This window comes from Cervus elaphus, chromosome 3, assembly GCF_910594005.1.
Source record: "Cervus elaphus chromosome 3, mCerEla1.1, whole genome shotgun sequence".
Taxonomy (NCBI): Eukaryota; Metazoa; Chordata; class Mammalia; order Artiodactyla; family Cervidae; genus Cervus; species Cervus elaphus.
The window spans coordinates 27,352,242-27,366,597 of NC_057817.1; the positions used below are offsets into that span (position 1 = coordinate 27,352,242).

At 50.7% G+C, this 14,356-nt stretch overlaps 1 protein-coding gene across 1 annotated transcript; it reads left to right on the forward strand.

The window, feature by feature from the left end:
- Positions 1-301: 301 nt before the first annotated feature.
- LOC122681418 (keratin, type II cytoskeletal 5-like) lies at positions 302-12,803 on the forward strand. The gene is made up of 9 exons (XM_043883509.1): positions 302-827; positions 2,593-2,801; positions 5,391-5,451; positions 6,279-6,374; positions 8,609-8,773; positions 9,552-9,677; positions 10,110-10,330; positions 10,934-10,968; positions 12,154-12,803. Exons 1-9 carry the CDS (start codon positions 366-368, stop codon positions 12,339-12,341), a joined length of 1,563 nt encoding a protein of 520 aa, XP_043739444.1. The 5' UTR covers positions 302-365; the 3' UTR covers positions 12,342-12,803.
- Positions 12,804-14,356: the final 1,553 nt, after the last annotated feature.

Genomic DNA, 14,356 nt, shown 5'->3' on the forward strand with positions numbered 1-14,356 from the left:
TCAGAGTCCAAGACTCAAGAAAAGAGGAGGAGAAGGGAAGTCGTGGGAATATCTGCAGTGTGTGGCTGAGAATGCGGGATGATCTGGGGGGGGCTTGGGACCTACGCCTGCCCCAAGTCCAAATTCCCAGGCCTGGTCCTGCCCTGGGTGGGGTGTTCCCTGTGATGATGAGTGGTGCAGGAAGATGGGTCGTGGCCAGACATACCATTGAGATGAACTCAACAGAGTGGTCTTTGATCTTCTCTGGCCAAGCCCAGTTCTCAAAAGGGATAAAAGTCAAGGAGAGTTGTGGAGAGCTAGACTTGGAAGGCTGCTCATCCCTGTGACAGTTTCACTCCTCTGACCCACTGACACCGGCTCCCACCATGACCCAACGATCCTCTATCACCATCAAGTCAGGAGGCTCTCGGAACTTCAGTGCTTCCTCAGCCAACCTCCTCTCAGGCTGCCGGCCCAGCTTCAGTTCCATCTCCATGATCCAGAGTGGGAAGAGTTTCGGGGGTGGCTTCGGAGGTGGCTTTGGAACCAGGAGCCTCCATAGCTTTGGGGGTAACAAGAGAATCTCCATCAGCAGTGGCTACCGCTCCAACCGAACCAGCTTTGGGGGTCTTGGGAGCATAGGGTGCAGAGTGGGAGGAGTTGGCAGTGGCTATGGGTTTGGAGGTGGGATGATGTCTGGCGCTGGAGGTATCCATGAGGTCACCGTCAACCAGAGCCTCCTGACTCCCCTTCACCTGGAGATCGATCCGTCCCTCCAGCGGGTGCGAAAGGAGGAGAAGGAGCAGATCAAGACCCTTAACAACAAGTTCGCCTCCTTCATCGACAAGGTGAGAGGGCGACGGGGTCCCCACCAGGAAAGCAGGTGGCACCCAGGAGTATCTCAGCTTTCTGTTCTTTTCTGAGGTCCTGGGGGTCAGGGGTGTGGAGGAAGTGATTTCCCACCTTGTTGAGATGAGAAAAATGTCCATCTTCGGGCACTAGAGCTGTCTGACCCACTGCGAGAATGTTGCTCTTTTGATGGATAGCCGTGAACTTGGCTTAAAATTAGACAGCAAAAGGGATTGGTTCAGAGAGCAGAGGATCAAGAAATGGAAGGTTACAAGTTCAGCTCACAGAAGTGTGCTGAGGTCACTTTTCCCTGCCAGTTAACAGGGGCAAGTCCTGTGGCAGCCTCACTATTGTTTTGATTGGCAAGGGATGCACTCAGGGTTTCAGACTTTCCTCTTGGTGAGAGGAAAGCTGTGATGTCAGCCCTGAATCTCCCCTGCTATTGGCCTGGAACCCTAGGGCCTTCCCCAGTTCTGGGGAAAGAAACAGTCCAGTGTGCACTATTGCCAGTTCACACTAGAACTGATTGCTTTCATCTGGGAAGAACCATCCCAAGAATCTAGATCATTCAGGCTCCAATCCTGGCATCTGAAAGAAAGTGCTAAACTGAGGGGCAACCAGCTCCTCTGTCAGCTCTCCCGCTGGGAGAATCCCTAACTTCTCAGGCCTCAGTTGGGTTGAACAGATGGACTCCAAGGTCCTCTTGCAGGTCTAACAGGCTATGAAATGCCTTATTATGTGGACTCAGACCTTTGAATGCATAAACTAACCTGCTGAAGCCTTTATCACTCATGTCCTCCACTTGACGTGATGCTTGCACCAACAGATGTGAGATTAACAGGAGCCCGGTTCTGAGGGGAAGGATGTGGGCCCTGATTTTCTACAGTTCATCTGGAGGGGTCTTGGGGAATGAGGGGATATGGCTGGGGAGGACTGGAGCCAGGAAAATGGAACTGGGAGTGGGATGCATTTGTTAAAGAGCGTCTGTAGGGACACTGCCAATTCCAAAGTCTTGGAGGCTCTGTTCCTTCATTCTCTGAGGCTGTGTGTTGCTCCAACTGCTCTCAACAGAGGGACTGGTTTAGAGAAAAAGATTTTGCTTGTTCCCAAGGCTGTCTCCCAGCCTGAGGAGCTGTTGAGTGCAATTCAGGAAAACCAGATTAGTAGCACAAGACCACAGGAGCCTGAGATCTGAGAGAAGAGAGACAAGAAGGAGTTTGTCCAAGGCTACATAGCTCATGAGGGACATGGCTGAAATTGTATCCAGATCCCCCTAAGGTGACTCCAGAGTGATCTACTCCAGCAATCCTGGATTGTGGTGGCAACTGAGTCCAGATTCTAGATCTAGAGAAATCATGTTGAAAGCAAATGGGTGAATTTTCTGCCAAGAACCTCTTGCCCATTATTATTAGGGAACCAAAGATCTCACTCAGTAACATGGTGGAGTGTTCTTTTCTTCAGGTATCACACATCAGCATAGTTTGATGTATTCAGATGGTTTTCTGGCCCTCTGGCCCTCCTGTCTACTCTCACCTCCAAACCCAGCTACTAGCCAGTCTCCCAGCCCCATTGCACCAACATGGGCTTGGCTATTTACATTCCAGGCTCCTGCCCACCTAAGAACAAGGAGGAGGAGCCTGCCACCTGGACTCTGAGATCTTGCAGGGCTCCCCCTACACTGTCGGGGGTCCTGTATCCCAGAGCCCTCTGCGAGGCAATGGCTGTAAAGACATGCTCATGGGTTCTCACCTCTGGTGGCGGCAGGTGCGGTTCCTGGAGCAGCAGAACAAGGTCCTGGAGACCAAATGGAGCCTCCTGCAGGAGCATAAAGCAACCAGGGCCAATCTCGAGCCCATGTTTGAAGGCTACATCAATAACCTGAGGCGGCAGCTGGACAGCCTTGGGGGAGAGCGCTCGAGGCTGGAGGTGGAGCTGAAGAGCATGCAGGAAGTGGTGGAGGACTTCAAGAACAAGTGAGTGGTAGCTCAGCCCTGAGGCTCCGGGGGAGGCCCTGGGCTGTCCTGAAGTGCCCAAGCCAATGGGGAATAGGGCACACACTCAGGGCACAGAGGTGGACCCAGGAAAAGAACTGGGCTCTTAGGGACTTCGCTAGGGGTCCAGTGGTTAAGACTACATGGTCCCAGTGCAGGGGGCAGGGGTTCGATCCCTGATGGGAAACTAAGATCTTGCATGCCACACGTGCACTGTGCAGCCAAAAAAAAAAAAAAAAGAATGTTGAGGTTTTGGGGAGGGGCTGGGCTTAGAAATGATAACTCATATGGGTACGCAGAGCATGATACACACAACCCTGCAAACTCTGGAGATGAGGAAAGTGAGGCTCTGAGATAGCAACTGACCCATCCAAGGTTATACAAGTAGCAACTCATTAGTGATGAACTGAACCCATAGAATCTCATGCTCACATTTGTTCAGCTCAATCTGGTTGCTGACTTACACGACGTCCACATATCCACCCCAATCTTGGCCAAGGCTTGGGTATGAAGAACAAGGAGGTGTATCTACTGCCTTTTCCCTGGAACCACACACACACCCTGCTAAACATAATGGTATGCTCATATCTAAAGATACAAATAATTGCTTATTTTTATGGTTTTAATTTAGTTTTAATGTTTGTTCTTGGGCCAAACAAATCGGTTTTTGTTACCATTTGTATAAGGTAACGAGAGCCCAGATTTTAGAGTTGCTCTAACGTGGTAACCACAGCCATATGAGACAATTTAAATTAAAATTAAATTTAATTTAAAATTCAGGCCCTCAATGACACTAGCCACATTTCAAATGCTCAGTCACCACATATGACTAATGGGTCCCATAACACATGCAGGTATAGAGCATTTCTATCAAGGCAAAAGTTCTGCCAAACAGTGCTAGAGAACCTAGTCAGATTGACAATTATTTTTCTTTAAGACTTAAAAAAATATTTATTTATTTATTTGGCTCCATCAGGTCTTAGTTGAGGCATATGGGATCTAGTTCCCCAGCCAGGGATTGAACCTGGATCCCTCCACACTGGGAGTGTAGAATCTTAGCCACTAGACCACTAGTGAAACTCTCAGATTTACATTTTTGGCTCAATCATTTACTGACTCAATACCTAAAGAAACTGAAACTCTCTAAGTCCTAGTTCTTTTGTCTGTTAAAGGGGATATTAATAGTACCCACCTCATAGTGAGACTAGGAATATTAAGGCAACACTTGCTTATAAAGTACTCAATAGGGTAGCCAGTGCCTGGTACATAGTAAGCTGTTAACACATGTTAGCAATTTTTATTATATTGACGATTAAGTATAATGTATGTAGTGATGCAAACATAGACAAGAGAAGCAAGTGCTGACAATTTATAATATCATGCAAATATGGGATAACAGTATTTCAATCCAAGAAGGATTCCAGGAGGAAAAGACAAAAAACTCAAGGTTGCGAAGAAAAGATGCACATTGAAGGGATATGGGGGATCTGTTGGAGAGTGTGCTAATGATTAAAGGGCAGCAATGTTTCTGTGGTAGGTGTCTAAGAGGCCTGTGCAGGACCACTTGAGGCTTGCCCTCTGGCAGACGGACTGTGAACTGGGAAACAGAGAAAGACAATTGCGTGGAGTTGGGTGAAGCAAAGATGATCATGTTTAATGAAAAGACAATTTTAGGAAACAATAAGGAAAATCAGATTCGTTTTCCCAGAGAACTTGGAAGAAGGCACAGTACTGAAGATTCTATAGACAAAAGGTGCAATAGAAAAGTGGGGGAGAGTCTGATGGTATCCATCCTGGGGGTTAGTAAATAGCTAACAACAAGCTGACTCATGGCTGGGAAAGAGCCTCTGAGAGGTTAAGGGACCTGCCCTGGGTTATTCAGCCAATAGGGAGAAGGGATGAAGCCCCCTCCGCAGCCCAGCCTCTGAGAGGGTGGGATTGGCTGATGCTTAAGAGGTGGAATGGGGAATGTTACCTAGAGCAGACTTGAGACTTCCTTCCCAGAGATCAGTGGGGTGAGGGGGGCTAGGGAGAGTGGGGTTGCTGCTCAGGGGCAAATTGAAGACGAGAAAACTTGGTGGGGGGGACAAAAGGGAGGTTTCTTATTAGCCTGAAGACTCTGCTTCCCAGGCAGTGGGTCAGCAGCTAAGAACAGAACAGTGAGACAACATGAGCATGCCGTGGGGTGCAGGCGCTGGCCTAGGCCCAGACTGCCCCCCTCTACTGTTCTCTGTCCCTCCCCTTGGCTTAGGCGAGACTGTGGGGTAAAAGGAAGCATCATGCCCCTTCATGGGGCCTCTGAGAATACAACTGTGAGAAAGACCTCAGAAAGAATGGGGGGCAATTCTGTTTTGTGTTGTTTTGAGTTTGGATTTTGTTTGGACAGGGGTGGTTGTGTGATGGATTTGGGGTTGGGTAGTACGTGTAATAAATAGGAGAGCAACACTTCAGCAGTGCATTTTCCAAGTCTGCTCTGGATTCCCACCTATATCCCCCCCCGACCCCCGCTGCGCTGGACCTCAGTCCTAGAAGCCCCGCTCTGAACATCCATCCGCTTCCTTCTCCCCACAGGTACGAAGAGGAAATAAACAGGCGCACAGCAGCTGAGAACGAGTTTGTAGTGCTCAAGAAGGTGAGGAGACAGGGGTGCTCTGATCTGACTCCGGGCCCAGGGAGCCCCTCCCAGGAGGGACAGCTGCCCCATAAGTCTGCAGTCCTGTATACAAGGCTTTATTTAGTTTGCATAACCAATCTTGGAAGCACATATTACTTTAGAAGTGAGAAAACTCAGGTTTGTGGAGGTTAAATAAGTTGCCCCAGGTTACCCAGATAACCAGAAGCGAGTCAGGATCCAGGGCACCCAAGTCTGAGCTATAAATCTTAACACCAGTGCCCTCCCCAATGTGGATCTCATGCAGGGAAAGGAGAAGCAGAACAGGCCCTGTGCTGAGCTGAGTCTGTGAGACCTCAAGTCAGGCTCAAGAATGGGCATAGGACAGGGGCCAGCTCCAGAAACTGTGGAGCTTTCTGCTCAGTGTGGACGGGCAGAAGGAGGGGTAGATCCAGCCCTGGAGCTAATCTGGAGAGGCAGGAAGAACAGGAGCAGCAATGTGGAAAGGGGACGAAGGGACAGAGTGCAAGGAGCAGGGAAGCCTCAGGGAGAAGGTGAGGCCACAGGCAGTAGAGGCCCAAGGGCCCAGGATGATTCAGGTTGTCCTCACCGCATGGAGGTGACATGAGAGGTTTTTCCACGTAGCACCAGCTGATGAGCAGATGGGTGATCCCTAAGAACCTGGTCCACATGCAGTTTGGATCCCCCTGTAAGTTCCACTCTATCCATAGCCTGGGAGAGAGAAACGCTCTTATCCCTGGGAGCTGAAGTCCTCCCACCTAACTCACAGAGGGGCCGGCTAACCCCAGAAGGGTGGGACTCAGAGTGACTGCATGTTCTGTGCTCAGGATGTGGATGCTGCCTACATGAACAAAGTGGAACTGGAGGCCAAGGTGGAAGCCTTAATGGACGAGATCAACTTCCTGAGGTCTTTCTATGAAGCGGTAAGCAGGGCCAGGGGCTCCCCGCAGAAGAGCTGGAGGCTGGGGGCTGCAGCTGAGCACAGAGGCTGCTGGCCCCTTCCCTGGTCTCCCCTCTGCTCCTCACCCCATGCCCGAGTTGAAATTGATGAAGTAGATGTTGCTTCCCCTACCAAGGGAGAATGTGAGTTTTCCCAGGGCAGCTGGTGAGTCAGATAAGGTGAGAAATTTGAGAATCTTCTGTTGGTCAGACAAAAGAGCTGCCTGTCAGTGAATTACTTGCAGTTTCCATAGAATGATCTGAGCAACCCAGCTCACCCAGCCCAGTTCAGATTTACCTGTTACTTTTCCTATGGCAACTGCAGGATGACGCAATTATGCAGATCAAGTGGCAACTAGTGAGCCCTCAGGTGCTTCTAGAAGCACACAAAATAATTAACTGGCTCCCCTGAAGAGGCATTTTGTTGTCTGCCTCTATAAGCCCAACGCTGAGCTCAAGGCTGCAAGATACAGCGCTGGGCAAATGCAATCAAGGCTCTAAGTTCTTGGAGCTTCCAGGAGATGGGTAGCATGGAGAGAATCAAATAACTTCGCCATTTCAGGGGTGATGGAGAAATGCACAACAGGGAGCAGAGGCAGGCAGATGGTGGGTAATAACCTGAAGGGACTGAGGATCCAGAAATGCTGGAAGGAGGCCCATGTGGCCAGTGGAGAATGAGTGAGGGGGAGCAGCCGAGATGAGGTTAGTGATGTGGAGGTAGGGATGCAGGGTGCAGTGTGCATCGCAAGTAGGCCTGGTGACAACAGGTGATCCGCTCACGGGGTTGCACTTGTGTGATGCCCAACACTATCTGGTCATGTTCCAGGAGCAGGAACATGGGCTCTGGGTCTTCAGGAGGCTTCAATGACCACCCACTTGGGGGCAAAAAAATAAAACCCCATAATTTCCTCTGCTTATATTCACTTCAATGCTGAAAACCAGGGTGATGTTGGCTCCCAATGCTGAGCAGCAATCCTGTGAGCTGAGACTCCCCCAGCTAGGTCAGCTATCAGGAAAAACTATTTTGGAAAAGCAAATTGCAACCCAATAGCAACAAAATAATAACTTCTTGAAGCAGGAAATGCGTGAACCCATTGTTAATAAAGAAAGGAATTAACAATTAATTAACAATTGATACTGTTGCTTACAGATTTGGGCTTTGGATCAGTGATGCTTAAATTTTTACAGTTCATTAGAATCTCCTAAAAATCTTGTGAGAACACCAATTCTGATTCAGTATGATGATACTGCTAGTCTGAGGATCACATTTTGGGAACCACTATTTTAGATGATTCTGTAAAGTCATCATTAACAAATTACTTGTGGATTTTCTGCTTCAAAACCCATCTTATACAAGTGTTACTTGTTCCATCATGCCTGACTTTTTGCAACTCCATGGCCATAGCCCACCAGGCTCCTCTGTCCATGGAATTCTCCAGGCAAGAATACTGGAGTGGGTAGCTATTCCCTTCTCCAGAGGATATTCCCAACCCAGGGATCGAACCAAGGTCTCCTGCCTTGCAGGAGGATTCTTTACCATCTGAGCCACCAGGGAAGCCCCATACAAACAAACATGAATGTATTTAACGCTCACAGAAATCATGGGAGGCAGTAGTAGGACTAGTCTCTCTGAGGCTCAGAGGTGCCATCTAACCTGCTTGGCAGATCCTAGGCTTGAATTTTTCAGGTCTTTCTGCTGTTTCCAGGTGGTTTCCGTTTCCCTTCCCTGAGGCGCAGGGATGGAGCAAGGTTAGGAAATGGGGCTGGGACAGCACAGCTTTCCGGCTCTTTCTGACTCAGCTTTCTTTCCCAAGATAATTACTTTATTTGGAATGAAAGCTTGCATTTCCTCAGAACATGAGACATCGCCGAACTGACAGGTTAAAACAAGGTGCGTGCCCTTGACAGCGGGAGTGACTTCTAGAGAATCTTGGCTACAGTTACCTGAGCTGCTGCTCCTTCCCTGCAGATACAGACCAGGTGTTAACCCAGTGACCTGCCTACTGTCCCCCCAGCCCTTTCAGGCTTCAATAGACTGTTCCATCCTGTGGCGCACGGGAGGCCCTCAGTGCCAGTGTCTGTTCTGGGGTGCTGGGCACAGTCTCCCAACACACACGCACAAGTGCACACATGCACACACAACACACCTGCATGTCCACACACACACAAGCATGCAAACACACCCACCTTCATCTTTCCCATATGGGCCTCCTCACAGGAGCTGGCACAGCTTCATGCCCAGATCTCTGAGACTTCCGTGGTCCTGTCCATGGACAACAACCGCAAGCTAGACCTGGACAGCATCATCTCTGAGGTCAAGGCCCAATACGAGGACATCGCCAACCGCAGCCGGGCCGAGGCTGAGTCCTGGTACCAGATCAAGGTGAGGTGTCAAGGTCAATTTCATGAAACAGTCTCAGAGAACTGAGATTTCAAAGGTAGATTTGATAAGAGCCTTGTCCTCCCAGTCTGATGGGCTTGGAGGGATCTGAATTCAGCTTGGGGCTCACTCTGTCAGAGCACTCCTCAGGCAGCCTCGTGAGGACCTGGGGCAACAGCCAGACAAAGGCAAGAGGTGGTCAGTCCTTCCCTGAGGAGGATGAACACCCCTCTGATGCCTTGCAGAGGAGAGGCAAGGGACAGCTGGACAGTACCAGCCACTAGTACCAGTAGGTACAAGAGAGGGAGGGTGGGAGCAAGACGTAGGTTTAGCTTTCTGCACCCAGAGATGAGAGGTAGAAATAGCTGGGGCTGAGAGGCTGAGCAAAGGCTGGTTAGGGGTTACCCAAATACATTTTCCAGATTGGAGCTGAGGAGTCCCTGGGGATACAAGACCTGGTGCCAGGAAAAACAAATATGAATGAGCTTTAAAATTAGAAAGTGACAAGCACCCCCGAATGATGCTGAGTTTGTGGGGGTGAGACACCTGAACATGAAGACGAAGGACCAAAGCTGGGATATAGGAAGGTCCACCTGTGGAGTGGAGACTTTGGATATGGAGAGTGAGGGGCAGAGCCAAGAGACAGTGCAATGGATTTGATGGAGACAGCTGCGTGCAAAGGGAGGTGCCTCTAAGCATTGTCTCAGAAGCCCTGTTGGGCCCTGGGAAGCCACCACTTTCTGGCCTCACCGCCCCTTCTCCTCCTTCTCCTTACCCCCAGTACGAGGAGCTGCAGCGGTCTGCTGGCCGGCACGGGGAAGACCTCCGCTCCACCAGGATGGAGATCTCTGAGTTGAACCGGGTGATACAGAGACTGCGCTCTGAGATTGAAAACGTGAAGAAGCAGGTAGGGCTGAGCAACCATTTGCCATCTCATCCATTCCCCTGCCTCAGCCCATGCAGAGAGTTCTCCCCAGATGAGTGATCGTCCAGAAATATAAACTTGTAGTCTGCCCCCACCAGGAAGGCCAGGACCTTCTTTCTGAGATCTGTCCAACATCAATTCCTCTTGGAAAGATGCTGTCCTCTGGAGGCATACATGGCAAAACTGATTCACTTTACTTACCCACAATTCGGAGAAGTTCATATTGAATGGGACCCCAAAAACCATTCTCCATCCTAAGTTGCAAAGTATCCAAGGAGAACATAGATTAATGATACTCCAACCTCCTTTGCATGAAATCCATTTCAGGAAATTCTTTCACACTTTTAACCTAAAGCCCATATCTTCCATCCTTTCTTGTGGACAATTTAATAAATTCCTGTGTCCTCCTGGCAGTGTTCCACGCTCCAGGCTGCCATCGCCGATGCTGAGCAGCGTGGGGAGCTGGCTCTCAAGGATGCCAAGCACAAGCTGGCTGAGCTGGAGGAGGCCCTGCAGAAGGCCAAGCAGGACATGGCGCGGCAGTTGCGTGAATATCAGGAGTTGATGAACGTCAAGCTGGCCCTGGACATTGAGATCGCCACCTACAGGAAGCTGCTGGAGGGCGAGGAGTGCAGGTGGGCAAGCTCCTCCTCCTCCCGTGGTTCAGATAGATGCCACCAGAGCACTGTAGCAATGCCGCAGCGGCCAAGATCCCCACAGGGTCAGGCCCCAAATAGACATGCTCAGAATAGAAACAGACTTAAAACTCAGATGATCTCCTGAGGTGTCCTGAAGTCATTCCCAGAGCTCCAATGGGACCCAGAGCAGGGGCCAGGATAGATGGTGTCAGGAGGAGGTGGTCCATGACTACCTGGAAGGCCATTTGCAGGACTGTTTCTGCCCAGGCCCTGTGATCAATGAGGCCACACTCAGGACGAGGCGAGGCTCAGGGGCTCTGTGTTTGCCCAAAGAGGCCTACCATCTGACTGTCCCTCCCGACATAGTGAGCACGAGCCTGTCTCCCCATTTCGCCATATATTTGGATTTGATCTCTCTTCTAATGTCCCCTCCCAGAGTCACACCAGCTTCCTAGAGCTAAAAGGGTGATCAAAGGCTTGTTCAGCACAGTGCCGAGAGCACAGCCAGCTCTCTGTGCTGCCAGCTTTAAATACAAAGAACCCAGGGTTCTCTAACTTCTCAGCAAATGAAATATGTCTTTCTCTCCCCTCCTGCAACAGACTCACTGGAGAAGGTGTCGGGCCCGTGAATATCTGTGAGTAAATGTCTTGGGATGACAGAAAAGTGGGAGATAAAACAGAAGCTAACAGCATCATTTTTGGTGAACAGATAGTGAACGAGCAGGGGCAGGAATATCATTAAGATTCTCTGAGAGGCTCTGTGGAGACCCCTTTCTTCTTTGGCCCTTCCTCCCAGTAGGATCAAGAGAGGTTCATGGTGGAATCACAAATCCACTCCACCCAAATCCCCGAGGACCTCAGTTATGGGACAGGACTACTCACAAAGCAATGGGTCCCTCATCCAAACACCTGATTTTTCAGCTAGTTCTGGCAGAAATTCAAGCTAACAAGAGGCTATTAAAAAGCTAAAGACCTGTGTTGAAAACTGAAGCAAATTAACTGAACAAGAAAGCAGAGAGGCTTGCCCTCAGGTCCCAGGAAGAAGCCAGGGGGATTCATTCTGCAGAAGGACCCAGCAGGCTCCAGTGGCATCCATGGAGTGTGGAGACCCGGGCATGGGATGTAGAGTTCCCTGGGGCCCTCATGGGTCCAGCCCTGGGAGGGAGGCTGGAAAACCAGGATGAGGGAGGGCTGGAAACTAGTGAGTTAAAGGAATAGGGATGCCTCGCCTGGAGAATCAGACACTGAGAGGGAAGTTTGAAGAGGCATCTTCAAATGTTCCACAGGCTGTGAGGAGCTGCACCCCAAGGCCATGAGCTCCCCATTGCAGAAGGGATTTGAGCAGAAGCACAAGGATTGCCTCTCAGGGAAGCAGTAAGGGGATTCCAGTCTGGGGAAGGTTCACCTGGATCGCCTTCAGGCCCTGCCCATCTGGGAACCTGTGATGCCCGCACAATAGCTGGGGCCTCCTGTCTCACCCAGTGGGAAAGCCCCGGGTAGAGAGGAGGGATGAACACAGCCCAGGGGCCCCAAGCTTTGCTCTCCGGCAGGTGTGACCTTGGGCCTGCCACTTGGTGTCTTTGCACCTGTTTCTCCCCCTGAAAAATAGGGGTATCACAGTAAGGGCATCCTCTCAGGCCTGTCGAGGAGACCTCGGTGGTCACAGCTGGGCAAGCTATGAAAATTGCCATGTCCTGTGTTCGCTGAGGCAGCAGATGATGGGGACCGTGAGGCTCCCTGGGGAGCCTGTGGGAGGGAGGCGCCTGGGCACAAGACCCAGGGACGAGGCTGACAGTATGCCCTGTGCCTTCTTTGCACAGCCGTGGTCTCCTCCTCTGGGGGCTCGGGCTACAGCGGGGGCGGCGGCCTCTGCGTGACCGGGGGTGGCTATGGCTTCGGCAGCAGCGGCAGCAGCTTCAGCTCCACCAGCGGCCGCGGCATGAGCGGCACCAGCTCCAGCATGCGCATCATCTCCAAGACCTCATCCAGCAAGAGTTACAGGAGCTAAAGGGCCCCTCGCTCTGCTGCCTCCCCTCTAAGGCCCCCGGCCCCCAGGCCTAAGACCCACCGCTTTGCTGACCCCCATGCACTGAATCACAAGAGGCACTGGGAGCAAGGAAGTAGCCTGTGAATCCCCAGCTCACCTGTTCATCCCTCTGCCTCCAAATAAGTTCCCGCAAAGGTACCCCACTTGCTCCTCATCCCAGAGCCCTCCAGGGCCCACAGGCATCCATTCCAGCTGCCATATGCCAAGATCTGAGCTGGGGCATTCCTTCAGGAGCTCCCTCCTGTCTGACCCAGATCCCCGGCAGCCACAATCCTTTCTGGGGTTGCTTAGAGCTGACCTTTTACCCCCAGAGACGCTGAGTGCAGTCCGGGCCTGCATTTCCCACCATAGACAGAACACTTCTCCTGCTTCCGGTGCCTGCCTATCCCCTCAAATTGCTTCAATAAAAATGTCACCGAGCTCTCTAGGCCTTGACTGAGTCTGTGTCCTATGCCACACTCAGAGGACGACCTCGGAAATGGAGTTCTCTGGGAGCAGGTTCTATCTACCCACAGGGTTTACTCCAGGGCAGAATGAGAATCCACTCCCCCAGACATCATGCAACAGGACCTCCACCCACTTCTGCCTCTTGCCATCGCCCAGAGTCTCTTGTTACACCCCTTACCTCCCCAAGCCCCAGGCTTCCCTCGCCAGCGCTCCAGGACCCAAGCCAAGACAATGCAAAAGGCACCAGTGTGAAGTGTCACAGTTAGACTAAGAATTGCCAAGCACAAGAATGTTTGAGTTCAGTCTCCTAATCCAGAGGTGAGGAAGCCAAGAAACAGAGAGGATACAATGCATACTAACAGTATATCCCTGAGTCCTAACCCAGGCCCCCCCACCAGAGCAGTAGAGCACAGTGACATCAGAAATGATGAAGTTGAATCCCTGCCCATCCCAGACAAGCTGTGTGGCTTGAGAGTTTTACTCCACCACTCTGCTCCTCACTTTCCTTGTCCATAAAATAGAAACTATATCATGGTTATCATAAGAATTCAGTGGGATAATGGATGTAGAGTTCAGCGTGGTTCCAACACATGGTAGGCACCCAGTAAATGTTACTATTATTGTTGACTTGATTTTAGCCTAGCAAAAGGTCACAGTGTGAAAGGGAAAGACCAGTTGGCTACAGTGGCTTCACTGATGGGACTGATGGAAAGAAGAAGGCATTTCAGGCATCGGCAAAGAGCTGTGTCCTCGGGGCTGGGAAGAAAGCTTATAACCTGCTTCCACCTGAACAATTCCCGAGGGCAATGACCCTTCCCAGAAATGTCCTCGGGTCAGAGCATCCATCCTTGGGAGGCTCAGGATGGGGAGGGCAGAAATAGGGAAAGGAGCTCTGACCTAATGACTAACATCAGTACATACTTGGGGGGCCTGTTGGAGGATGGAGGGAACAAAATATGTCCACCTAACTGAGAAGGTATTTTGAAGCCAAAAAAACAAGGCAAGCAGCTCCATATAATCAATGGATCAGCTTATTACAAGGTAACTTACTCACACGGTGAGATCTGGCTGACAACAATACGGAAGCTTTCGCAACTGCACTCTACACCACCAAGTGGCCACAGGGAAAATGTTATATTTAACTTGGGGTTCAGGGGTAGGTGCTTGAAACAGGATGTGCAATACTAAGTCAGGGTTTATGAATGGGTAACTAGTCTTGTGGGCCCCAGAATATTTCAGGGAAGGTTGTCATCACTGCTTGAGGATCAACAGAGATAGGGCCATCTGGCCTTAATGATTATTAAGCAATATCTATTAACCACAAAGCCCTTGATGGCAAAAAAGTGATTTACCACATAGTACAGTCCTAGGTCAGGTCAGGGAAAGGACGGGAGGAACTGTAAGGGTCAAGATGCCGTCGGTTACGCTAACAGCCATCTGGGGCCCAAAGAGTCTTAGGGAGGCCATCCATTCCTCTCCCCTCATCAAGCACAAGGCATCCCCTCTTGAGTCTCCTGCAGCCTCCTTTG